The 26505-nt window shown below is 42.1% G+C and overlaps 1 protein-coding gene across 4 annotated transcripts in view; it reads right to left on the bottom strand.

Moving 5' to 3' along the window:
• Positions 1-14493, bottom strand: part of slc12a5a (solute carrier family 12 member 5a) — an 80187-nt gene extending 65694 nt beyond the window's left edge. For all 4 annotated transcript variants that reach the window (XM_077726453.1, XM_077726454.1, XM_077726455.1 and 1 more), the window contains exon 1: positions 14071-14493. In XM_077726453.1, the coding sequence (XP_077582579.1) occupies positions 14071-14257 (187 nt within the window). In that variant the 5' untranslated portion in view covers positions 14258-14493. The remainder of the gene's footprint in view (positions 1-14070) is intronic.
• Positions 14494-26505: the final 12012 nt, after the last annotated feature.

The following is a 26505-nucleotide window of genomic DNA, read 5'->3' as shown; positions in this document are numbered from 1 at the left end:
GTGTGACCATAGGTGAGTTTAGAAAGGTAAATCAACAGATAAATGGAGAGCTTATGGTTGAGATCATCAGCACCTGCATCACTGCAGATGCTACCAATCAACTAGTCGATGCTCTACTTTCTTCAAATGAATTGCAAAGTCAAAGGACTGCATAACATACATATGGAACAATCCATTTGGATGCCAAGTTACAAAGAAAGAGCAAACTGGAACAAATACAAGACTTTATTCAGATTATTTCCTGGTTTGCCACACTGGAAGGTACAATAGAGGCAATATGTAATTTACAACATATTAACCATTTCCAGAACTACTGTAACATTACGAATCCTACTCAATCTCAGAGGGGATCAGTCAGAAATTAGACAGCGGATCGTAAGCGTAGGCAGTGATAGAGGGAATCGACATTGTCAAGCAGTATGATTTGATTCTGTGCATGACAGATCAGTAGTCATGTCTATCTATCCTCATGGGAGGTTTGTAGCAGAATGCGCTGGAACGTGAGATCAATAGAAATGACAAATGGGTTGTGCATCAATGAGAAGGCAGCGGATTCATAGTGTTTCCAACCCGGCAATGAGCGCACGGCCCAGAGGAGATTGGGTTCGGCTTGTTCTTGCACGTAGAGCTCATTTGGTATCCAATCTCCAGTCAATGCGGCTAGATTTATATGCGCGGCCAGGCGAGTCACTGTCAAACAAATGCAGGGGCCTCGACCGGGCTTGGGGGACGTGTGCATGTATGCATGCAAACCTTCCCACAGGGACTGGTAACACTAATGTGAATGATTGAAAGGCGTACGTTGGAGGACAAGGGGGTAAAGAGCCAGAGGTTTAGCCGAGTGGTGGGGAACAAGACTTGGGATAAAAGGTAAGATGGAAGGATGTGAAGACAGCCAGGGTCGGGAGACAGGGGGGCAAACATGCTGTAGTAGGAGGGGGAGAATGGGTTGAGGTAGAAATAACGTAATCCAGAATCCAGATGGAGAGAGGCTTGCTGTTAGAAGAAGCAGGGGATTGGGGCTCAAGAGTTAATGTGACGGAGATGCTTGGTAAAAATAGCCCGGGGAAGCGAGGCAGGAGTCCTCAATGATAAATAATACACAAAGGAGGCAGGGGATGCTGAGGCTGGACTTCTTAGGTGATATTCAAATTAATTACAAGAACTCTGCTGTCACAGGACTCGTATAGAATGACCCAGTGAAAAATAGCACAGCTTGTCACGCTGCCTGTGTCAATATAATAAAGAAATGTAAATATTTGAAGATTCAGGATGAAGCCATGTTACACCACAGAAAAGAACATGTTTCACAACCATCTGCGTCCAAGCTAAGTGCCTGGATGTGAGGGGCATTTATCCCCACAATGCCCACAGAGACAAGGGCCTATACAGTACAGTCTTTACATCAAATATTCACAGAGGGGATAAAAAGCATTGCGGCGGCTGGAATTCCCCCAAGGATTTGTCTATGCCATGCATGGGCAAGTTTTTTTTTTCCTTTTCGAGGGCCATTTGGTTTTTATGTTTTGAGGGTCAAACTAAAGGCATATACACAACAGGGAAGTCCTTAGTATGCTTGTTTTGTTTCAGACCAAAAGTAAGTAGGACATTGATGAGTTGGTCAAGGGTAACCAAAACGAACTCTCAACGGAGCAGGAGCTAATGCAATGCTCGGCAAAATATACGAGGAATTCAACGATAAGGTGGCTGAGGAGGGAGTAGTCACCATTCCAACAGCACAAATTAGAAAAAAATCGGGGGAAGAAACAAACTTTCTGACTTTGTGGAAAAAAAACATCCTGAAAAAGTGTTCAGGAGTCGTGAAATCGCCCAGTTTGATGACATTTGTCTTGTGCATTTTACAGACATTACTAAAAGTCATTCAAGGCAATTGTCAAGGCAACAAGCACCGCCGAAGGGGGACTTAAATCCAAACAGGTAGATGTCCGACTGTACTCTGTAGCCTCAGCCATTATGGCAAATATCTACATGGCAACACAAAAATGCTCAAAACCTCCAATACTGCAATCTTCCCAGGTCTCGTCTTTCTCCTCACTGCATCTCTGATACACAAAACATTTACTAGATGTGCTGAATTGTTCTTTTCTGCTCTAAATGACTCTCTGTAATGAGTGTTGTCAATTGTTGGCTCCACTCATGTATACCATCGACTGCAGTTAGCCGATGTAGAAGGTTGCTACGTGACGACGACATGTTGTATCCACACACTGGCAGCAGTATTATCGCCACCTTCAAATTTGTATTGTAACATTGTCACGGAAGTACGGAAGTGCTATAAAAATTTCAGTACACGGACCTGGTGATTTGTTTTAAATAAACTCGGGGGTATTTTCCCCCAGACCACCGCCATATTAGCTAAACCCAGATGTGCGGCAAACACGAAATCCTCCGCAGTAATTCCACCCCGCTGCTCCAAATACCGACGGAGGGCTGCCGGTCGCCATGGCAACGGCGCTCCTGCCCGATCCAGCGCACTGTCGAGTTCTCTTGTTCTCACTTGTGTCCCTCCAGCTCGTTCCTTCCCTCGCCGACACGGAAATAACCTTCGAGTGCATTTGGTACGTGTGACGGTTTTACTGCGTGCAACTCGTAATCCTGCTCCTCTCACGTCACATTTGATCAGGGGCCGAATTACCAGTGGTAGTGATGACCTACATTTTCAAAAGAAATATGTCCACTCAATAAGACTTGCTATTTGTGTGTGTTTGGCTGCTTTCAATATGCTGGACTAATCACCGATTATTTTTGTGAATAAGCGACTTATCATACGATTTATTTTTAGTCTAGCTTTAAATGTGCATTAGAACCAAAGAATTGATGGCATATCATCAGGAAATTGGAAGAGATCATTTCACTATCCATCAAATCCTCCACTTCTTTCTCGTGTAATTTAACCATAAAACGGAGGCCTCCACTATACTTTGCCTACTTATTTACCAAGACCTGAATTTTTCCACTCGGTTACTCGGCCCCAGTGCCCACCACCGCGGCTCTGCCCTCTCGGCGGCCCCGCCTCCGCTTCCTACTGCCCACGGGCAAGTACACTCCTGCTCCTCTCCTACACCTTGTTGCCCCGCAGGAGGCTTCTTTCAGATTCCAATAAAAGTGGAGTTTGATAACGATTGTCTGCACTCTCAGCCAACTCTCAAATCTGTCAGATGTGACAAACACTCTCGCTTGTGCTTTTTTTTGCGCAGTGGACAGCTATTGATTGCTAAGCCACTTTTGTATTTTGAGTTGAATTATAAATGAGTTGGATACATAGGCGGCTGAACCTATCTGAATCAAGAATGGAGGTTTTCTAAGACCTAGGAATGTTAAAGCAATTCATTAAAAATGAAAAAATATAGGCTCAAACCCATCAAAGTTGAAATGGATTGGTCATCTAGCAGTAAAAAAAAAACTGTCTTTTAAGCTAATAGTTAGTTGATTGACTAACCAATCACTGCAAACATTGTGATTTCCAGACCAGAAAAAAATGGTAAATTTCACTGCAAATCATGGTGGAAAATACATATTTGGTCAATACCAAAAGTTCCTCTCAATACATTGTTATGTACCCTTTGTTGGCAATAACGGAGGCCAAACATTTTCTGAAACTCTTCACAAGCTTTTCACACACATTGGCTGGTATTTGGGCCCATTCCTGTATGCAGATCTCCTCTAGAGCCGTGATGTTTTGGGGGTGTCGTTGCGCAACATGGACTTTCGACTCCCTCCACAGATTTTCCATGGGGTTGAGATCTAGAGACTGGCGAGACCACTCCAGGACGGGCCTGGGTGTGTACTGGCTTCAGCAGGAAACAACAATTGCCATCATGCTTATTTTAAGTTATCAGGGAATAAGACATTCCAAACTTCTTCACTTGTTTGACACGGGCCACGTTAGCTCAGTAGTCAACACTTCCGACTACTGAGATTACCGAATGCCTGATGGTGTCACTATCATCAAGAGCAAAAAAAGTATATGCAATTTAGACTGCTTCTGTTCTTTTTAACAGTGAATCGCAGCAACCTTAGTTGTCAGTATTTTATCGTCATTATAAATGTATTGATCTTTCTATAGTGTAGGTCACGTTGACAAAAGCCACCACCGGACAGCTGCTGAACCCGCTTAGCTCACCACTGGGAAATCGCGGCCAAGAAAAACACAGCCACGTCTTAATCTGTTTTCACAGCTCAGCATATTTAGCCAACGGGATTACAAGCATGACTATCACGGCGCGCACACGTCAGCAGAGAATATCAACCCGTTGTTTGCCCGACGCCTAAGCTTCTTACCCACGTGCCATGTGGGAAAAGCATATACCAAATTATTGGGAGGTGAGAGGGCTACAACCAGAGTCAGAAGGCGGCGCATCTCCGCAGAGAATTTAGCAGTGCGCTAATTAGTACAGTTAATTATTCTTTCAACCAATGGTCCATCACGTTTGCTCGAGGGTGATAAACAAAAGTGGGGAGTGAGGCGTGACGTGTTTATGTATGTGCTGTACACTGGAAATATGCATGTTTTCAAAGCAAATATTTATGGGAATACTTTGACCATTAGTAAAAGAGAAAGTCAGACATATTGGGTTGAAGTTGGAATTTCAAGATTTGTGATATGACAATCGGCAGCCCGGCGGAAGGATGGTTAACCCTAAAGAAAAATCCACAGTGAGCTAGTTTGTAAGGAAATGCCAAATAATGAAATAATGAGACAGAAGAAAAGTGTACACTTCCAAGAAAAATGAAGTTGCATTCAGGAAAAATAAAAGTCAGCAGGTGGATTTAAAAGTACGGCTTTATCGCTACGGGTGATTCTCATGCACCAAGCCCACTCTGCATAATATGTAGCGACAGGCTCGCAAATGAGGCAATGAAGCCGAAAAGAAAAAGCCTGAATACCTTGCCTTTTTACATCTTATGTCTGGAAAATGAGGTTTGGCCCAAAATTACAGAACAGACTTTAAATAAGCAAAGAATGTTGTAGTGGCACTTTTTTAATATATACCCCAGGACAAATGCAAAAAAAAACTACATATCAGTCATTTTTATCACTGCTTTCCAAAATATGATTTCGGTACGTGCAGTCTGGGTTCGATTCCCACTCGATGCCGGAGTGATCATGAGCATTAAAGGTTGTCCATCTCTGTGAGCCCTGCAATTGCCTGGCAACCATTTTCAGAGAATATTTATGACTAATGAGACCGAAAAGAGGCTCACAGGACAATTTTTAGGTCAAAACATCTGCAAACTAGTACTTGACCATCAAAATAGTTGCCGATTCACAATATGGAAAGCACAACTACAATCTGGCCGGCTCCAAAGATAAGTTTGACACCCGTGTCCAAGCGGGAATCCTACACGCAGGGTGAGAGTAGGCGAGCTGCTGCCGTTTCTTTTGTTGCCGCTGCTGTTGCAGTTCTAGCACAGAGGTAGTGAGCGGCGCAGTAGTGAGATGAATCACTCTATCAATCTCCCACGTCGCCCTCGCTTGCCAAGGAGAAACCAAATCAGCACGCCCGGAGAAGTCAGAAGTGAAGGAACTTCGCCGGACCTCGCTGAGCTAATTACATCCGCGGGAGGAGTGTTTGCGTTCATTATTACAAAAACAGGGGGGAAAACCTGGCAGTTCTGCCCGCCCTGGTAAATCAACAAATAAGCATCCATATTAGATGGTTTCCTTGACAACACGGCATCCTGGCACTTCCAATAATAGAACAGTGTGACGTGGGATGCTCTGGCTTTATTTTCCAGAGGAAACAAAGCGAGAAGGGAAGGAAAGTGATCCACCGACAACTATCTGGATTGATTCCATTACAGCTCTTGTCCCGTCAGACCCCGGGGGGGTTAGGGAAGACCCTGTTGGATGGGGAAGGCCAGACACACACTTGCGCACACCCCCGGAGCAAAAGCCGCAGTATTGATGCGGCAATGGGAACGGCGATAAATACTCGCCGACCGCATCTGCTCGTGTGGAAAACGGTGCGGGGGACGTAATTGCTCAGGTCTGATTCAATTAGAGGTGCGCACGAGCCGCCGGGACAGATTTCGCTGGCTCAAAGTGAGGTTAGCACTGAAGGATATGCAACTGCGGACCGCGCCTCACCTGGGACGTTGATTCGATATTTATTGACAAAAATGGCTTTCTTGGGCCAGTTAATTATCAGTGTGCACCAATACGGCACGAAAATGACATCATAGGCAAGAGGAAGTAGTGAGAACTAAAGCTGTGATGCTGCAATAATTACCTTTCAAGATGGAGTTGTCAAGAATAGTAATAGATCATTTATATAATTGATTATTTTTCACTTTGTGAGTTAAACTTCAAGTGAACTTTTGTGGCATGCTAAACTTTCCCCAAAATACATCAATCCATCATGACAATTTCTTGCATATGAATGACAATCAATAAACTAGACATATGAGAAAGCTAATTTTGACCTTAATCATCACAGACAGAAAAGGGATGAGCGCCAACAAGTCTACTTTGTCACCCAGCCCAGCGCCAAACATGTCGCGTTTGTTCAGCCCGTGAACATAACGCCACCGTGCCAATGCGGCTAATCCGTGTAAACCAGTGGTGTCAAATGTACGGCCCGCAAGGGGTTCCGATCCAGCCCGCGGGCCTTTTCTTTCTACATTTTAGCGTTTGAGCACTTCTCACTCTTCCGTCAAAATGCCAACGAACCTTAAATTGTAGTAACCTGGAAATCCCCCCAAATAAACAGAAATTGACCAAAGAAAAGGAAGCAGCCCCCAATATCAATAGGAAATTATCACAAATTTACAAGAAATGAACTATAACCAATCTAAAATGACAAGGAAAACTGCTACGAGGACGCCCAATCATGCAATCCCCGTCATTAATAAAGCAAGGCCGTGCCTGGAGAGGAGTCGAAGCATGAAAGACAAAGACTTACGTAACACATGCATGGAATTCTAAATCGGTGGCTCGGCTTTGGCTTTTCACGAGTGGGAGTGTTGGCTTTAAATAGCTGCAATTAGAACAAGCACCACTTCACATTGGGTTTGCCCCATTCTAGGGGACTGGGAAAAAAATTGCGGGGGTTAGGGTTAATGTGCAGAAGAATATGGCTGTAATGATGCGTTTGACAGATTCCATTCTCTAGGAATTTTCTGATGCTTCCATTTAATTCATCAGCTGCTATTGACGGCGTGAGATGTCCAATTTATGTCAACTGAGAGGATGCCAGACCTTTTGATCCAGTGGAGCCATTGCTTAAACAAATTTGCATCAATTAGGGCTGCCATGATACAAAAATCTGATTTTATTTGTAAATAAATATTAAATAAAATAAAATATGATTTGTATACTATATTTTTAAAAATCTTAATGCATCATACTTTCAAAAAATAATATGGATATGAAAAAACAAGAGAAAAATAGGGCAGCTATGATACTAAATCGGTAATTAGACACTTACAGTAATACCTCATTTACGGTGTTTTATAAGTTCCAAGACCTACTGCAATAGGTAAAAAAAAACAATATTTTATTTTAAAAATATTTTTTAAATAAAAAATATATATATACAATTTTTAAATATTATTGGATCATACTTTCAAAAAATAATATTAATATAAAAAACAAGGGAAACATTTTTAAATAAACAGCAATAGCAATTATTCTGAGTTATGTGTATTCCGTGATTAACAAAATGTAACATTTTGCTATTTCTTTGGAAAACAACAATACAGATCCATGGTTAGGTTAAGTCAACTAATTGCAAAAATAATTAGTGATCCATCAACAATGATAAAGTGCCAAATCTCTTGGTTAAAAATGGATTTAACGCAGGCAGTGAATGAGTTAAGGCCCCGTGCATATTTGATTCACTGTACTTTAGGCGACTTCTTCTGTAGATATTAAACTTTGGCTCAAACACAAAAGGCACTTAGAGAGCGACGGCAATAAATCCGCGACTTCATCATCCCTGACAAAGTCGCGAATGTATAAAGATTAAAAGGGCAGACGGGACCGAGACGACTTAAACGAGAACTCGACGGCAACACGCTTCTCATTAGGCCACGTAATATCTGACAGATTTAATTGCATAAGAGATAGAAGGTGGACTATTATGGAACTTAAATGCTTTTACGTTTCACTGCCATGTCAGCTAATGAGTTCAAACTTAAAAGTAGAAGCGAATGCATTTAAAAAACCCAACCTTTTTACTTTTTTTACCTGCCCGATTCCAATCCTCTGAAAACAAACACCTCTGATATAGGCAAGATTTTTAGCCGGTGTTATATTGGCTATTTGTAGAAAGGCTCAGAACCCGACGATTCTGTTAATATATGCGAACCGGACCTTTGTAATGGAGAAGTGTGGCACCCTGCTGCAGCATCAGCAGGTGTTTGTGACCTCCTTTGTCTTATTACGCCCTGCCGCTTTTTGATCCGAGACAAATTAGGACAAGAGGCCCGATAGGAACATCGTGTGATCCTGAAAGCCACGTGCAGTTCAGCTGAGGATGCAAAAGCCCTTGATCAAATCCGTTTAATCAATCCGACACGCCGGATCAATAGCGTCTATGAAAAGATCTCGGACCATTGGTTTTACTTGATGATTGAAAAATTGTGGAAGGTGAAGAAGAAGCAGGTGGCGGGACAGAGGGACGGCATCCCTGCGTCATTTACTCTGAACCTGGCGCAGATTTGATTTGAAAGGGGAGTGAGGTGGTCGCAGTAACGGTTGGGCTCATTCAAACCACTTTGTCTCACGATAAGCCTCGAGAGAGCGAGAGGCACGGCGAGCTGGGATAAATCGGGGTCTACAATAAGCGTGGGACAGAGTCTTTGCCCGACAGTTGGCGGGGGGAGAGAAAGTTACACCGAGGGGGAAGCGGGGACCTCGTTCGGCGAGGCTGTTGTGTCTTCCGACGTGGCCATGGAGCCACTGCAATGCACCAAAACCAAGGGGAGCGAGGTTGAAAGGAGTGAGGGGGTGGGTAAGCGAGACGCGGAGAACGCTAGAGATGGGAGACCGGGGAAAAGACGGCTGGGAAAGGGAGATTTGAATCGGGGGTGGGGTGGGAGAAAGCCGAGGAAAAAAATAGGGGGCGTCGGAAGGCATGCGTGCATGTGTGCTCGTCATCAATCGGCATACTGACATTTGGGCGGCGCAAAATCAGCGTGTCGGTATCTCCCTTGCAAGTCAGTAGACACTTAAGGATGAGCAATTACATGATCGGGATCGTGGAAAAGACGTGAATAGGCCCAAGTTTTATAGAGGGGCTATATTTTCCTGGAAAATGGTCGTGATGAACAAGTGTATCTTTTTTTTCCTTTTATTATAATATTGCAATATATAAATTAACCACCACAAAATTACTTGAAGAAAATAAGAAATAAAATGTAGGGATATGATGAACCATCTAGGTATCTTAAATATTATTTGTCAATGCCACCATCACACACCATTATTTATTTCAAATATACTCATAATGTGAAGTTAAACTACTATTATTGGTTAAATATTTTGGTACTGATTCCTTATGCTTTCAGCAATAATCCAATGTGAAGATAATATTTAAAAAATAGCACCATCAATCGTGATCCAGTGATATGAAAAAAATAAAAAATAAAAATTTGCACGCTCCAACAGCTTCACATACAACAACAACATGACTGGTTCAAATATTCTGAATGCAATTGTAATAGTTGTTGATTATTAGCTTGATTTTGCCTGCAAAATCAGTCTCAAGTATCCGTCTCTATTTGAGATTAAACATACAATTCGCTAGTCTGACTCCCAGTCAAAATGGATTAAAGATCAATCTTAGTGAGTGGCATTGAATTTGTCAACAAAGCCAGCCCACCGCCACTCATCGAGAAGGAACCTGATTTTAAAAAGCTGCTATTCAGGAATGGCAAAACTCAATGTCGGGCAGCATCTGTCACGTGGACAGTTTACCCGTCTGACGAATAAATGACTGCGGGCCGGAAAAGAGGCTGTTTGGAGGGCCTCCTTTGAGGTCTCATTGCCAACTGCGGCACCTCCACTTTGGGTCGGCCAGAGATAAAGTGAAAGGTCACGCGGGCCTGAGTGGGAAAGGGGGGACAGCTGAGCAGCACACAAAAGGGGGAGATAAATAGCCCGTCATGGCTCAATAGAGGCTCAGAACATCTGCCGAAAGGCTCCCTAAACGGCGGCTGGTCAAAAGGCCGAAGTAATGAACTTGTACCGGACATCACAATGCACTTTAATGCAGAGACCATCAGGTGTGCTGCCAGAAATGATCCAACTTCAACAAATATTTGCTCCACGTACATTTAGAATCTATATTTCGGTGACCTTAATGACGTAGTGGCGCTCTTGTCCTCGATGGATAAAAATGCATTTAAGATGTGTCTTGACCTGTTGCCGTTGTTAACGAAATATGTTTAATTAACGAGATGACATTTTTGATTTAATGTACAGGAAAGAAGACTTTCGTCTTAACGGAAAAGGAAAAATCGGATTTGCTCTTTAACAGACAACACTTGCATTGACAGTAGTGTCCGAACTATAATAAAAATACTTGATTTTTGTGTACATTTATAAAGAATACAGTACATACAATACATGACCAAGTAGGATTTCTATTCTCTTGCTGATATGTGACTGTATAGTGATTTCCTCAACATTTACTAGCTAGCAGAGTACAAGAACGCTAGACATGACCGTCAATTCTGGTTTTGATGTCACAACCAGAATTGCAGGTGAAAAAAAAGTGGGCTTTCCCTGATGCATTGCATTGACACTCATCATCTAGAAATTGCAATTGCAGCTTCAAGACAAGCCTGGGCATCCCTGAATAAGTGGATGCACTGATCCATGGAAGATCAGTCAGGGGTGCACAAGATGGAGGAATTGGGTTTTCACCCTGGGGGCCCCATTTCTGCACGAGCATCGTCATCCTTGCATTTTCTCCATGAAGCACAAACACGCGTGAACTACATACAACAGGCATACAGCACACCTCCCCCATAAACCCCCAGCAAGCGATGTTACATAACACCGACACGAGGATTTCTGGATTTACTCCCCCGCTTCTACTGCTACCCTTTTCCCATTATTCCTCTCGCTGTCTCTTTTACGCACACGAGCGCGCACTCTGTTCGCTCAGCCATATGCTTAGCACGCACCTTCCATCTCTCACACACACACACACAAAATGCAGACTGTTGTGTAATTTACGGGTCTTTTGATCTCTCACTCTCTCATATGAGGTTTTTTCACTCCATGATTTTTGACAGCAGATGCCCGCAGCAACATTAAATGCAAGTGAGGAACACTGGCGCCTCCTGTCGTACGTTTCTTAACATTGCACTCAGACACATTTGTCTTCAGTCTTTTCTACGGTTAAAACAATGGTGTACAACATTTGTCTCCAAGGGACCAACTTTCGGGGTCAAGGCGGTGGACACCCGGAATTGGTGGCCAGCCAATCACAGGGGAGGAGGAGACAAACAGCCATTCATGCTTACACTCATACCTAGGGGTAATTCAGACCGCCCAATCAGCCTATCATACATGTCTTTGGAATCTGGGAGGAAACCAGAGTACCCGGAGAAAACCCACACAGGGAGAATATGCAAAATCCACACAGGAGGACTAACCTGGATTTGAACCCAGGACCCCCACTGTGAGGCCGACGCGGTTATCACTCATCCGCCGGGCCGCCCGCTTATTATTATTATAGATATTTAAATATTAAATGCAGGCAATATTACAAAGGTCCCCGACCATACTTATTACTCAAATCACTCATATTTCAAATCACCAATTACAAATAAGCATTTCTAGCCATTTATTTGCTATTCATTGGTCACCAGGAAGGTAATAATAATCAGACAAAGATTTTCATAATTCACTCTGACCCTTAACAACATTATTCATAGTGTTTTTCTACAAACAATAAATACTATATTGCTTGGAGTCTTGTTATATTGACTGTTTTCATTTGTTTCAACATTTGGGCATTGGCAGCCAATGAATTCAAGATTAAAATTAACTAAATAAATCGGTTGCTCCTCCCAAAATGAACATTTTTAAACACTTACACGCAAATGGCTTTACACTTTTCAGGTGTTAAATATAACGCAATGTGCCCCTAATTCTATCAAGAGCAGGGCACGTCGTCCCTATTTGGATGCGCCGGTGGCGCCGTCCCCAAGATACAACTGACACCACTTCAAGGTCAAAGGCATTAGAGAGGAAGAGAGGGAGGGAGGCTGTCAAGGTTGTGGATGGAGGCTATTGCAAATGCACGCCAGACGAGACATGCTCACTGGCAACTTTGTATCGATCAATGGAAACAAAATTAGCGCAGGAGAACAATCCTGTGCTAAAACGTCGGAATGTCATTAGAACCCTCAAAGCATCCGACGCCATGACCGCAATTTAAGCAGGGTGCACACATGCCGACAATCAGGACGAATTTGGACATTTTATCTCCCTCCCGATCAAAGCTAGCAAAAGCCTGATGTATCTGAACCATCCTCTTGAATTGCTAAACCTTTTTCTTATACTATCTTTTACGATAAATTGATTTAGTCTGTTAGACCAGAGAGAAGAAAAAATACTCTTCACTCAAGACAAACACAGGATAATCAATTACCATTCCAAAGATTGAATAATCGCATTGAGACATTTACGATTGTCACTTTTGATCAGGTCGACCAATCACCAGCCTGTCCAATCACCAGTTTCGACCAGATCCTTAAGAACAACAATCCCTTTTCAACACACATCACAATACACTGTACAGTCTGACAATCTGATTTCAACATGCATCATAATCCAGTTTTTACTGTTCGACAAGCTAAATCTGTAGGAAGAAAATCTTAACCCCTCCCACACAATAGTTAATCTCTCCGGATTACCATCTCTAAATATCCAGAAATGTGTTTATATTGTCTATAAACATTGTAAAATATTTAATAAAATATACAGTACATTTCATATGTCAAACTCTGCTTGCATGTTTTTGCAAGAGCTTGTGTTAGAATGCCCTGATCGGAAAGGTGACGTCACCACGGCAACAACATTGAAAAATACATGCATTCAATGACGAGGATTTAAACAAATAAAATAAAAGCCTCCGCAAGTAAGTTTGGCGTTTATGTATTTGGTCCTGTATGTTTGAGTTTTATTTATTGTATATTTGACTGGCATTTTTTTTTGTCCTTAACTTTGTGTTCAAGATAATTAGAGGATAAAAAACAGGGATTATTAACTAACTTGCAGGATTTGGAAGGGGTGATTGAATTAGGTCAAAAATCACAAAGGTCAGACAAGGAATTTTGATAACAGACCAGCCTGGTTAACTTAAATGTATAGGGTGGGTAGGTGATATAATAAAAGGAGAAAATGCTTTGATTCTGGCAGCTTAGGCAGAACTCTGGTCTTTCAGAGTGCAGTTCATAGTATACCTGGTTAATTTTGGTTTGCAAAAAGCCTTTTGTTTCATGTCCATGTGTTTAATAAATAAATCAAACAGGACACTTAAATAATGCAGAAAAGGATGAGCATGTGCATTGTTTGTGATTGCATTATCAGTTTGGTTTCTAAACATTTAATCAGTGTTTTAAAATATATTTGATAAGTTGTCAGGAGCAGCAACCAACCAATGCCACACCTGGGGGGAGGCTGTATGTAATCAAGGGACCGTTCCATGAATTGTTTGTTTGTTTGAGATCAACGTGGCAATCAAACAACTAAATCATGTCTTATTTAAGCATCACATATAACCATTTTAGTGTTGGAATCGAAATCCAAGTCAGGATTGTCAAGATCCTATTTTTTTTCACTACAATATCCCAGACTACAACAATAGGGGTCATACACATTTCAACCAGCACGTGTTAACTCATCGTAGAATATAAAGCAATAACCATCAGCATCATAATAAAACCGCATCCGGGGAAAATATCATCGGACATGTAAAATATTCAATTTGATCGTCCAGACGGTGACCTTTATGGGGCCGATTCCACATTCAAGTCACACATCTGTCTGATTTTAGCATGTAGCCGGTAGCTGTGCGGGTTTCCTACCTTTCAGCATCACCACCGTGGACGCCTCTTCGGTCGGCGATTGTGCAGCTCCGATCCCGGCTGCATCGCCATCGGACTCGGCTGCTGTTGGGGGCTCATCGCCCTCGAAGAGCTGGTTCACTTCCCCCTGGATGTCAACGGGGAGTCCATCACCGTCGCTCTTGGAGACGGTGAACCTCTGGCTCATGGCTGAGGACGCGGCGCGAGGTGACGCGACACCACGCGGGGTTCCGGATGGGAGTGAGGGGGGATTTTCCCACTTCCAAACAAAGCGCTCCGCGCTCGGCTTGGATCTGATGGGACCGATCGGTGCGTGAGTGACAACGGGCCGGGTGACGCTTCGGTCCTGGTCAGCTGAGAAGATGCACGGTGGACCGAGTCATCAACCGGTGTCTGCTCTCTGACAGGCGAGGCATCCAGGTCCTAATGCCGATAAATTACAAACAAAAAGGCACCAATACATGATGGTTAATGCCGAAACACCGATGATGATAATAATCATTTTAAAAATGATCGGGTGCATGTGAAATAGTATGCGATATGATCACGTTAAATGGTGGCAGTATGCCCATTTTCAACCTTTTTTTGACAAAAGTCCATGTTGCCAGATTGGCGTTGCTTGGCAACCACATCAGCCAAAGGTGGCGAGACACTGCATTATTTACAATTACCAACTAAGATTATACTAAAACATATTGCATTGCATTTTAATTGAATGTATGCAAATGTATAATTACATTTTCTTGGACCCTGATTTTTCATTGTTAGAATTTGATATCTATTGAATGGCGCTACTTCCATTGTCTTTACACCTGCAGTACACTAGAGGCCGCTGTCTACGCACACCTCACATCTGTCTGATGTAAGTCCCACTCCATCATGTCCTTGGCTCATATTTCAAATGACCACCTGATGGTGTAGTAGTTCACTCGTCTGACTCCAGTGCAGGGAAGTGCGCATGTGGTGGTGTAATTTAACAAAATGTCCACTGGAGGACGCCAGAAGCCTCATTCTTAGGGCGCCCCCTAACGTTAAACTGGAGATAGTATACTACTACCATAGCACATAAATACCATTTATCTTTCAGCACTAGTATTTCTCAAGCACATTATTTTGAAGCATTAACTAAAAAGAAATCATTTGACAGGCTCTCATTATTTAAACTTTACCTGAGTTACCCTAAAGGGTATACGGTATAAGTAATATAACTTCTTTCAGCTGAACGTCAAAACTTTCCCTTTCATCTTAGAGGGAAAAAAACAGGAATGAAAAGAAATATCTTGGCAAACGTGTGCGTACAAAAGCAACACATGACACTTGTTTTGAGTTCATCCCTACACACATTTCAGGTGAATGACACTTGGCATGACTCCAAAACAAAGAGCGCTATTGGGAAAGCAAAGTCAAGTAAAGTTACTCCTGCATGGCCTGTGTTATAACACTTGGCACACTTGGCTGTGTTTTTGTGCGCCGCTCTAAATGGTGCTTTGGGTTCACGCCAAACAAGAGTTGCCACCGCTGAATCTGTGTCAGTCACTGGAACGGGATGACGGCAACACACTTAGGAACGCTACCTAAATGCCTACAGGGTATATCAAAAGTCTACACAGTATAATCATCTAAAGTCTAAACCATTAGACTGGCTGACCATGACGTTACCAGTTCACTGTTTTGAAGGTAACAGAGGTGAGGTTAGACAAATGAACATTTCTAGTTCACATGACTTGTAGTTTCAAGTGTTTACTCAGAAATTTCCATTGTACTGAACAAAAGATGTGAAATTGGAGTCATACTTCAAATCTTAAGTTACCATAACTTTTTGGAAGATTTATTTTTTACATTGAATTCAAGCTAGGGCTTGGTGAAGCGAGTAGTTCGCGTGTCGGCCTGGCAGCTCTGGGGTTTTAGGTTCAAATCCACGTCACATTCACCTGTGTGGAGTTTGCATGTTCTCCCCGGGCCTACGTGGGTTTCCTCCGGGTACTCTGGTTTTCTCCCACATTCCAAAAACATGCATGGTAGGCTGATTGGACACTGCAAATTGCCCCTAGGTATGGGTGTGAGCGTGCATGGTTGTCCTTTGTTTCCCTGTGCCCTGCGATTGGCTGGCCACCGATTCTGGGTGTCCCTCGCCTATAGCCTGGGAGTCAGTTGGGATTGGCTCCAGCACTCCTAACGACCGTAATGAGAATAAAACAATTCAGAAAATGAGATAAGATGAGAGAATGCAAGCTACCAGAAACCAAAGCAAGTCCACCCCAAAGTAAAAATGTCGCCCTTGGACCAATTAGCCATTTTCCCGGTACCAGGTCACAGGCCTGAATGGGGACCAGGTGTGGAAAACGTGGCGTTATCGCTCTCATGTTCCCAGAATCTAGTCACTGGAAGTTCAATGCGGCAAAGAGCTCTCGGGTAGGAATGATCGCACCCCCTCAATGGGTGCACTGTTTATGAACCACGAACATTTGTCACTGACACTTCCTCCGAGACTTGATTAGTTTTGAGGAATGACATCAAACGCTTTCCCCAGGCGTGCTCCTTTTTTCTTTCTCAAAGAACTCCCGCTTGTGTGAACGGACACAAATGATAGCCGTTAAACCTCAGAGGCCATTAAGAGGCTTTTCTTTTTAACAGCTCTCCCTTGGGGGGCACTCGGGGGCGCGTACCAGTACGGTAAAATAATATTTACCACCCAATAAAGTGGCAGTGATGCATTATTAGGAGTGACTGCGCCTTGCTGTTTTAACAAGGAACTTTTTACAGTGACGCTGATTCCCGATCAGTGGCCTCATGTGTGTGTGTGTGTGCGTGGGTTTTTTCCAGAGGGGGTTTGAAGAGAGCACAACAAGTTTACGGCCACAAAGTGCAGAGCAGAGTCCTTTGGCAGACAGGCCTTGAGGAGGCGCTTCGGGGAGGAATCGATGGGGTTCAATGAAAGACAGTGGCAAAAACAGCCTTTGGAGAGGAGAGAGCAACGCATGTAGGATTACACAATGGGTTAATGATCAGATGGGTGGCCTCAAAGACGAGTCACAACACGCGTGGTGTGGTCAGTTGTTTTTTGGCCTCGTTGCCCTTGCGGCAATCGGACGAACGCCGATGCGAAAACATGGAAACAACCCACTCACGCAAAAAACAACCACAAATCATATTATTTCAAAGTCAAGTAAGAGCAGCTGACATACTCTGTCCTACGTTTCCCCCTTTCTTTGCGTAAAAGAGAAATCCAAAGCTAATTGGTAAACTAAAAAGCAATCCCACTTCAAAATCATGACATTTTGACAATTACTTGCCTTACCCAAAAGTTTCATTCCATTCCAAAGTTCCCACGTTATAATGAAACATCCCAGATGACTTAGGGTGAAAGGCAGACAACATTCCAGACAGGGTCACCAGTTAGCCAGAGGGCACACAGAGACAATCATTGGCACTCGCAATCACACTGCCACGGAGTGGGAATCGACCCCTCGGTTGCCCAAACCGAAGTCAGGCGAGTGAACCACTACACCATCAGTTAGCACATTTAAACTTCTTTGGGGAAAAACACAACCAAAACTAAACAGATTAAAAAGTCTACCTTCTGCCACATTCTTTCCAATACCATTTCAGGATTAAAATTAGATTAAAATGGAGTTTCGCACTTAAAAAACTTAAAAAACTAGACACTTCTTTGGGAAAAACACAACCAAAACACTGGCCACGATAGCAATGGAACTAAACAGATTAAAAAGTCCACCTTCTGCCACATCCTTTCCGATACCAATTCTGGATTAAAATTGGATTAAAAATGAGTTTTGCACTTAAAAAAATAAAGCATTTAAAAAAAAGCACTACTTCTGTGGGCCAGTAAATGTCCAGGTTCTCAAATTAACAAAAGCCCACCTTGATGTGATAATGGATCTTTAAAAACCTTTAGGGCATGTAACTATTTTTGGTCTGAAAATAGTTACTACACTTAACTTGACAAAGACTGTAAAGAAGCAACCACAATTTCCTTTCTTGAATCATTCCATTATGTAATATTTGTTTTTCTAAGCTGTTTCATTACTATAAGTGAATGTCTTCTGAATGCGGCACATTGGCACTAGCAGTCATGGATCTGTCACTTAGCAGACGATGTTGATTTACGTTCATTTCTGGGAAACGAGCGCATACGGCAACCGTGCCGCCTCGGTGAGTCAGAGAGAAAAGGACCATGATTTACGATGAAAAGGAAAAGTTTGGCAGAGCCCCCAACGTTAGAAGTAATGATAACAAATGGTGAGTGGAAAGTAGAATAATGGAGCGCATGCAGGAAACGGCTCCAAGTGTGTGCATTAAAAAGCAAATCTGCTAGTTGTAAAGGCATGTGGAAATGGATGCTGAAGCGTCCAGATGCAGCCAATTATTTTGTGCTAATTTATTACCAGTGGTAGCATTTAATCCACTCCATATTAGTGAGTGATTTTAATGAGGGACAAATGTTCCATGTGGATGGCGGTCCTTTTTGTTCTACACCACATCAAGAAAAACAAGGATCGCTGGTTTGTTTTTAAGTTTCCAAAATCACGTTTTGCTTTTTCTTTTCAAGGTCATGGTACGGTTGGCTTTGATGTCGTAAAAATGTTTAAAATAGAAAATGATTCTTCAGACACACGGCAGTCGAATTGTTTTTCTTTTTGGGATTCTGCGGAATGATACAAATGAAACAAGGAATAAATATGTGGTCTTTGTCGAAATGAGCTAAATACTGTGAGCAATCTTAACTTATTGATCGCGTTCCTGGATGACATAATAGTTAACTTTTACTCAGGAATACTTCCAAACTATCAAATTTTCATATTTGATTCAAACTTAACATTCTCCAACACTCAAGAATATCTCTTGTCATTACTGGAGATAGATCAAACTAAAAATCAACTTTTTCATTATGATCTCCACTATTAGACACCTAATCAATTTTGACTTCCAGGGGTGTGGGAGGAAACTAGAGTACCTGGAGGAAACCCACACAGGACCAGGTAGAACATGCAAACTCCACACAGGTGGACACATCCTGGATTCGAACCCAGGATCTTTAAGCTGTGAGGCCGACGCGTTAACCACTTGCCCCACCGGGCCACAGCTTCCTATCATTTAAAAAAACAGATATATTTACAGCATTAACTAATTATAAAGTAGTCAAAACAAGCAAAAATGAATAAATTCATTTACATCTTAGCAAATGGAACGGGAGGGATAGAAAGCACCTTTAATATGTTCATCCCACTTTAAATAATCTTGTTACTTTTCTACTATTCCAGTGCCTTGTCAATCAAATGCAGGTATAGTAGACTACCCTCTATTTCTCATGATGGATGACATTAATACCAATCATCACATGCTCCTGGCTCAAATCTATCAGCATTTACTACATATGACTATAACTGATATCACAAACTGTTGCCATGCCATTCCCCCCCCCAAAAAAAAAATCTCCATTTGCCTCCTTAAATACCATGAGATTTACTTATATTCCTTTGTCTGTCCCTTTAAAATGAACCATGTACTACTAAAGCTCCAACACTTTCACACTACTACAGCTGTACACGCATCAGAAATATAATGCAACATACACACAAAGGCAACCGTGGATGAATTATAGGTGGGTGGGGGGGTTTTCGGGGTGAACGAGTTGATGAGGGTCATCACTTTCAATCTTGTTGGCACAGGGAAAGGTCAACCAGTGCATGTTTTTGAGCTCATTCGCTCATTTACCGACATCGCACACCCCCTCCCGTTACGCACTCGCGCGCGGGTTTCTATGGCGTTTATGTCACTCAGGCGGAGTGTTCCCTTTATTTACTTGCTCTCCACAAAGCCAGAATGTCAACATCTTGACGTCCCCACAACATGAGGGCTACCTGGTAAACACATGCGCGTCCTGAGGTTGCAAGAGTTCATGGCAGGGTGCACAAGGACCCCTCTGAACTCTACACCTTGGCCCCTCTCCAAGAAATATTTCACCTCGGAAGCTCACATGAGCAGTCTTCGTGGCCTCCTTACGCCTCCCGACACATGCGAATGCACGCACACACGTGTTGAGAAAGAAAAAACACACACACACACCAGTTAACACAAATTCCAAAACAGATTTGGGAGCACCCGCTTTTGATGAGACCTCAATGACCCCAGCATGGGCGACACCCCGCGCGGAATCCGCTCCAGACAGATGTGCTAACAATCACCACAATAAAGGAGGAGGACAACTTTGGGAACAGGACGTCAAGATGAGAGGAGAAAAACAAGGATGTGGATGAAAAACAAGAGGGGAACAGTGCGGGTTCAGAAACAAAATCATGGATGGATAGATAACATTTGCACGTCACAACATGCATGCATTACGCTTTCTCTTCATACTTAGGTGAACTGTGATATACTTAATTATAAAGTGAACAGTTCAAATACCCTGCCAGTCAAAATGAATTAGACATATTTTTGCAGTTGTTGGTCATTTTTTGGCAATGTTTGTCAAGAAGTTAGCCAAAGTGAATGATTGACACTCACTTGATTGAAAAGTAAATCTTAAGTGAACCTAAATGGTTATTGAAATGAATTATCAATATCATTAAAAACCTAGCATTGCCTTTTAGACTTTTATCTCTAGTGTACATCAAACTTGTAAGTAACACACCTGCAGCAGGACTCAACACACGACTGTTTGTTTCCTGTTTACAAGGATTAAGTGTCATTAACGTGGCAGCCTAAACTTTACCACATGCTCTCTTCGCTCGGGAGAATAACAAACCCCCACGCCCTTTGGGCTTCGACCCACTTCACCCCTTCTAAACCAGTATTAAAGGACAATGTCGCCATTTGACATTTGCCATCACTTAACTCATTCACTGCGAGCAACGGTGATTAAAAACAAACTATAGTGGCTTTAAAAATGAACTGTTCTTACATCGACTACACAGTAACTGTGGCATATTACTACATACAAATATTACAACACACAAACAATCTTCCAAATGTGCTAAGAACTTTAACATTATTCAAAAAATAACACATAGACCCCAATAGATGTCCAATTTTATATAATATGGTCATGCTTTTCATGACTTTCACTAAACCTATTTAAATAGCTGACTTAGCTGTGGTAATATGTATGTATACGTATGAATATATACGTGTATTTAATGTATTTTCAGCAACACCATTATTTATTTATATATTTATTTTGTATTAACTTATTTATTGCCTATTTATTTATGTCTAAAATGGCTTTTCCTGTGTCTGTATTCTCCCCCTCTTGCTACCGTGACAATGACATTTCCCAACTACGGGATGAATAAAGTTATCTAATCTAATTTAATGTGCTGACCCTTGTCTGAACTCAAGGTCAAAAGTTCATTTTACGAACAATACATTTCATCCTTAATGGGCAGCCATTGAGTTCATGGACTTAATCACCATGTTTACGAGATGAAAATAATTTGAAAGCTAGAGCGCGCAAACATCTGCCAACAATGTGGAGCAGAAAAGACAAATAACGTTGTTGTGATAACTCCGTCGTCCCGGCCCACATGTGAATACCTCACGCACACTTTTCCACTGGCGGCCTCTCTACGCCGGCGGGAGACTTATTAGAGCCTCCGCATTGTCCCGACACGCTTGTTTTGATGGTTTTCGAGCGCAGCTTCCGAGTTCCTACGACGTCAGCCGCCAATGAAACCCGATCGTGTTACCGTCGTCTCAGGAATGTTTTTCAGCCGCCGAGCGGCGGGATGTGTACTCCCCCCCCTTCCATGCTCTTGAAAAGCCCCCCCCCCTCTTATTTTTGGGGCTCCGCTGTTTGCTCACTCTCACTTTATGAATCAGAAGCAACACATGTTTTCCAGGAAGAGAACGCGTACGAGTGTGTGTGTGTGTTCCGAGCATTGGCCCCAACCAGTCGTTTCCTGCCATGCTTAACCTTTGCCCTACCTTAGCCTCGTGGGAGACCACCACGAAGAACCTCAATAATGCCCTGAGTGTCTGCGGATATATTGCCCACTCTCACGCTCATATGTCACCGGCATCACAAGCCAGTGTGTTTCATTCATGGAAAACAAGGTGGAGTGCAGTGGCGGTGTGTCGAAAGAGCGGTGACCTTCACTTGCTACAAGTGGAAGGAAAACACATTCCTCGTAAATATGGAGACGCCGATACGATGGAATTTGGAAAAATGTGCCTGCTTTTTGCCACTGCTACACCGTGGATAAGGAGTTCAACTATATCTGAGCGGTGGCAAGACTTACAAAGCACTTCAAAACATTTAGATGATTACATCTCTGTGATTTTATTTGAAGCAAATTTGAGACTCATATCTGGTGGTCTTTGACAGTTGATAGAATAGGATTCCCTAAAACGTTTGCGAAATAAAAACAATTCTGTCAATCGTGGAATTGCGACCAAAGTGTGTTTCCATTTGATTTTCCTCTTGCACCGTTTAGTTTATCTGGAACCCTCCCTCTTTAAATGGATTAGACATCTACGGCTGTCAATTTCGGCCTATGAGTTAAGTAGTTCTTACTGACAAACAATCTCAACTAAATGGCATTTGCCGTAGATTTAGCTTATTAGAAATGATCTTCCAAGGAAAACCATACAGACTAAACAATACCATATCTAAGAGTAAAACATTGCACCACAGAAGCCAAATTAATGGACGCGGCGTTCATGTTTGCCTCTAACTTACACACCTTTCATTCCTCTGTGGCATACGATCAATCACAATCGGGACAAAAACACCGCTTTATGAAAGCATTTTTCAGTGTGCTAAATTAATCGGTCTCTGACAAACATAATCCTATACTGTGATGGATTTACGATATAGACGACACGCTCCCCTAAATGTGCTTAATCTTTCTAGGCTAGAGACAAGACCACCAATACTTTGGCATCAATACATGGGGACATGATGTCCTCAAATTTTGGAATGGCCTACACAATTTTCCCTTGAAAATGTTTTTCATGTTTAGTAGTATTAGCTACTCTGACAGGCCGTCGGTGCATGATGACATCCATCAAAGACCCTGCTGTTTATTTTGATAAGATAACCCGGGCAGGCAGCGGGGCGATGAGTAAACGGAGTGAGGACGCGGTAGTACACTCTGTATCCGGGGGTCAAAACGTCAACAAATTCACCCCAGTGGCCCGGGTCGTAGAGGAGTTAAATGCGCCAACGATGTCATTGACGAGTTGACTGCGGCCATGGTGGCAAAGGTGACCGAACGAGGGGGAGAGTCACTCGCTGTTTATTTTGGAGCTATAAGGATTCATAGGAATATATGAGGAAACTAACCTCAGTCAAATACACGTTTAAAAAGGTGGCCACAAACAATTATTTTGGTGATGGACTATCACCTACTAGTTTTGAGATCCGTCAGACGCAGCTGACCAAATTGTACCGTGAAAAACGCTAAGAAAAAGACATGCAAGTCAACCATTTGCAAAAGTTCCTGGGTTCAATGATTCTGTGTGTCCTAGGTGCCCTTGCCTGGTGCCCATAATTGGCTAGGATAGGCTCCAGCACCCCCTGTGACCCTTGTGAGGATAAGTGGTTCAGAAAATGAATAAATGGAATACTATTAAAAGGATAAAAATTGAGGATTTGGATCATTTTGAGGTCAGCAATGTCCTTTAACAATTATTACACTATCAATACTGAATGATCAATAGGATAATCCATTAGTTATTCAATAGTATTTGTGACCCTGAATGCCAGAAGTGTGATCCAGCTGTACTTAGTTTTAGAATACGGGCCAGTATTTGACTTGTTCCACTACTGCTTTGCTCTAGCACTTCCTTCCAGGGTCTGCCTGTTGCAGCCACAGAAGGCCGGAAGGGAATCCTGACCCAGATTCCGACTCGGAGGTGACAGAGAAGAGGCCAACAAGTTCGAGGAGACCACCTTTGAGCTTCTGCATTCGTCTCCTTCATTGCAAATGACCTACTTTGTGTACGTCAAGAATCTATAGCTGACTCCTGAGGTTTTTTTTATTGTTTGTTTATTTGAAATGTGGTATTAGTATTGGCCACAGGTCAGGAATTTCAATGCTTTTTCAGGGCCATAGCGAAAGTCAGGAAGTGGAATTATGTCTTTTAAATTACATAGCTCTGATGGAATTATTTTCTACACTATCTTGATTCTTGATAGTCGAATATTTTTGGAGAGGCCTCTATCAAAAAAAAACTATGAATATACTTTTTTTTTGTTTTCCATTTTTTTTTAGTCATTATTTTCATATTGAATAGTTTTTTGGGACTGAATTTGTTATTTTAAAAAAATAAAATGAACACATCTTTTTTAAATAATACAATCAAACGAAAATCTTCTTGTTTCTTTGTTTTAAAATCAGAAATGTATTTTTAAAAGAAAGGGGCGTAAAATATTCTCTTATTAAGAAAATCGCCTTAAAAGATAAATGAATAAAGTTGAATAATTGTGTCATTCCAGCTGTTCATTGTTGTTGTTTTCAAGATAACTTTTTATTTGTTTTCAGTGTTAAACTGCATGGAAAACTGCTGCAATAGATATTTATTTTTGCCATCTTATAACCTGAGAAAAAAGAGCAACGTGTGTTGATTTAGCTCTTTATTGTCTTGGATGTTGGTTGAAACCATTTTTATTTGAGAGAAGAAAAAAGCAAAAGGGCTCCTTTTACGGGCTCAAAAGGTCCAACATAAAGTCTGAACTCCCAGATTTCCCGAAAATGCCAAAAGGTTTTCGAAAAAAAAAAAAAACGTGGAAGCCAATGAAGTTGTCTTACGTGTTGTTTTTTTGCGGGTTTGTCATTTGGACGAGGTTGTGTGTAAAAAGTTGTTTTTAGTCGTCCGATAAGTCTGCGGAGTAAACGTATCTCCGGTTCATCTAGTTCATAGAGCCAGTTTACTGTACTCTTGGTGAACTCAAGGTCTGTGCTTCACCTCAGTTACCCCTCACCGTTTTGGAGGTTCGAGGTTTGTTCTAAAATTTTAGCAATGCAATTCTTGAATGATAAGCATTGAAAATTAACTACCAAAGAATTGATTAGGTCATCCTACAGATCAATAGTGGGGCATAATCACAGAAACAAGGTTGTATAACTGTATTGATGTTGACTTTTTCGGACATAGCTCTTTAATTAGCCGGTACCCCAAAACAGAAGGATGAACTTAGTTGTTTCAATAATCAAAGAAAGGGAAAAAAAAGGGAAAAAAATCATCTTACTCTGATTATACGCACAAAAGGGTCATGTGAGGTAAAGTGAGGGATTCAGTGAAGGATAACATGTCTATAAAAATGTGAAAAATCCAAAGGAACGCATAAATTTGGTCTGTTTGATGATATATTACATTATAAGAATTTTACGATACTTGGCTAATCACAGTTACAGGGTTGTAAATGTGATTTAATGTTAGTTATTTCTTAGGGGTAGAAGCTAGCTGTTTAGCTATCTGTTACTGCCAATAAAGAGGGTTAACTTAGGTAAATAGGTTAAAAATGCAAAGAATCTGAAGTGAGATATTCAATCAAAACTAGTGATTCCATATGTATATGAAAAATAAGAAAAGAATATGTCTTATAATGTCAAATCAGCAATCAATATTTAAATATCATCTCATTTTCTGAACCGCTTTATTCCCATTATGGTCACGGGGGGTGCTGGAGTCAATCCCAGCGGCCTCTAGGCCAAAGGCAGGGGACAACCACGATGTCTTATTCTGATCATATGCATAACAGGGTTTGTTAAGGGAGATTGAGAATTTCAACCAAGCCTAACATTTTTTTAATAAAAATATGTACATTTGGTTTAGCCAATGTACAATATTAGGCATAGTCACAGAATGCGTTGTAGGTTGTGAACCCATACTAATGTTAATTCACCCATACATATTTTCACACATTCCTTCCTCTAAGTTCTTTTAAATTCCGTCTAATAGGAAAGGAAAATGTACTCAGAAGTTTGAGTATTTTATACACGTGGGGTTTAAAAATGGACAAACATCCTGCAATTCCAACCCACACGAGATAAGACGCCACCATGAAATCAAACAACATGTTTATGAGCCTAGTTTTTAGGGGCGTGTGGGGAGCCTTGGTGGATGTGTTGTGTAAGACTGCGGCGGCAGGGGGAAGGCGGCGCTTCTTGCATGACTTCACCGCCGCTGCTGTTGTAAATATTTTCATTCAGACTTTTAAAGGGTGGGCTTTCAGGGCAGAGGGGGCACCTCACATTCTAGGTCAGCGCTTATTATGTGATCGCTCGTTGTCGCTACAGGACAAAGCCGTTAGGACAAGGCGGCTAACCACCTGCCTCGTGGACCTCGCCGTCAATGTGCGCCTGTATTTTGTGAACATGAATGTGAATCTTTGTGTGCACACGTGGCCTGCATAGCTCCTCCCTTCCCCGACCTCATAGCGGCTTCACATAAACCCGATCGGCGAACTCA

Source organism: Stigmatopora nigra, chromosome 10, assembly GCF_051989575.1.
Source record: "Stigmatopora nigra isolate UIUO_SnigA chromosome 10, RoL_Snig_1.1, whole genome shotgun sequence".
NCBI lineage: Eukaryota > Metazoa > Chordata > Actinopteri > Syngnathiformes > Syngnathidae > Stigmatopora > Stigmatopora nigra.
This window is presented reverse-complemented; position numbering and strand designations above follow the sequence as displayed.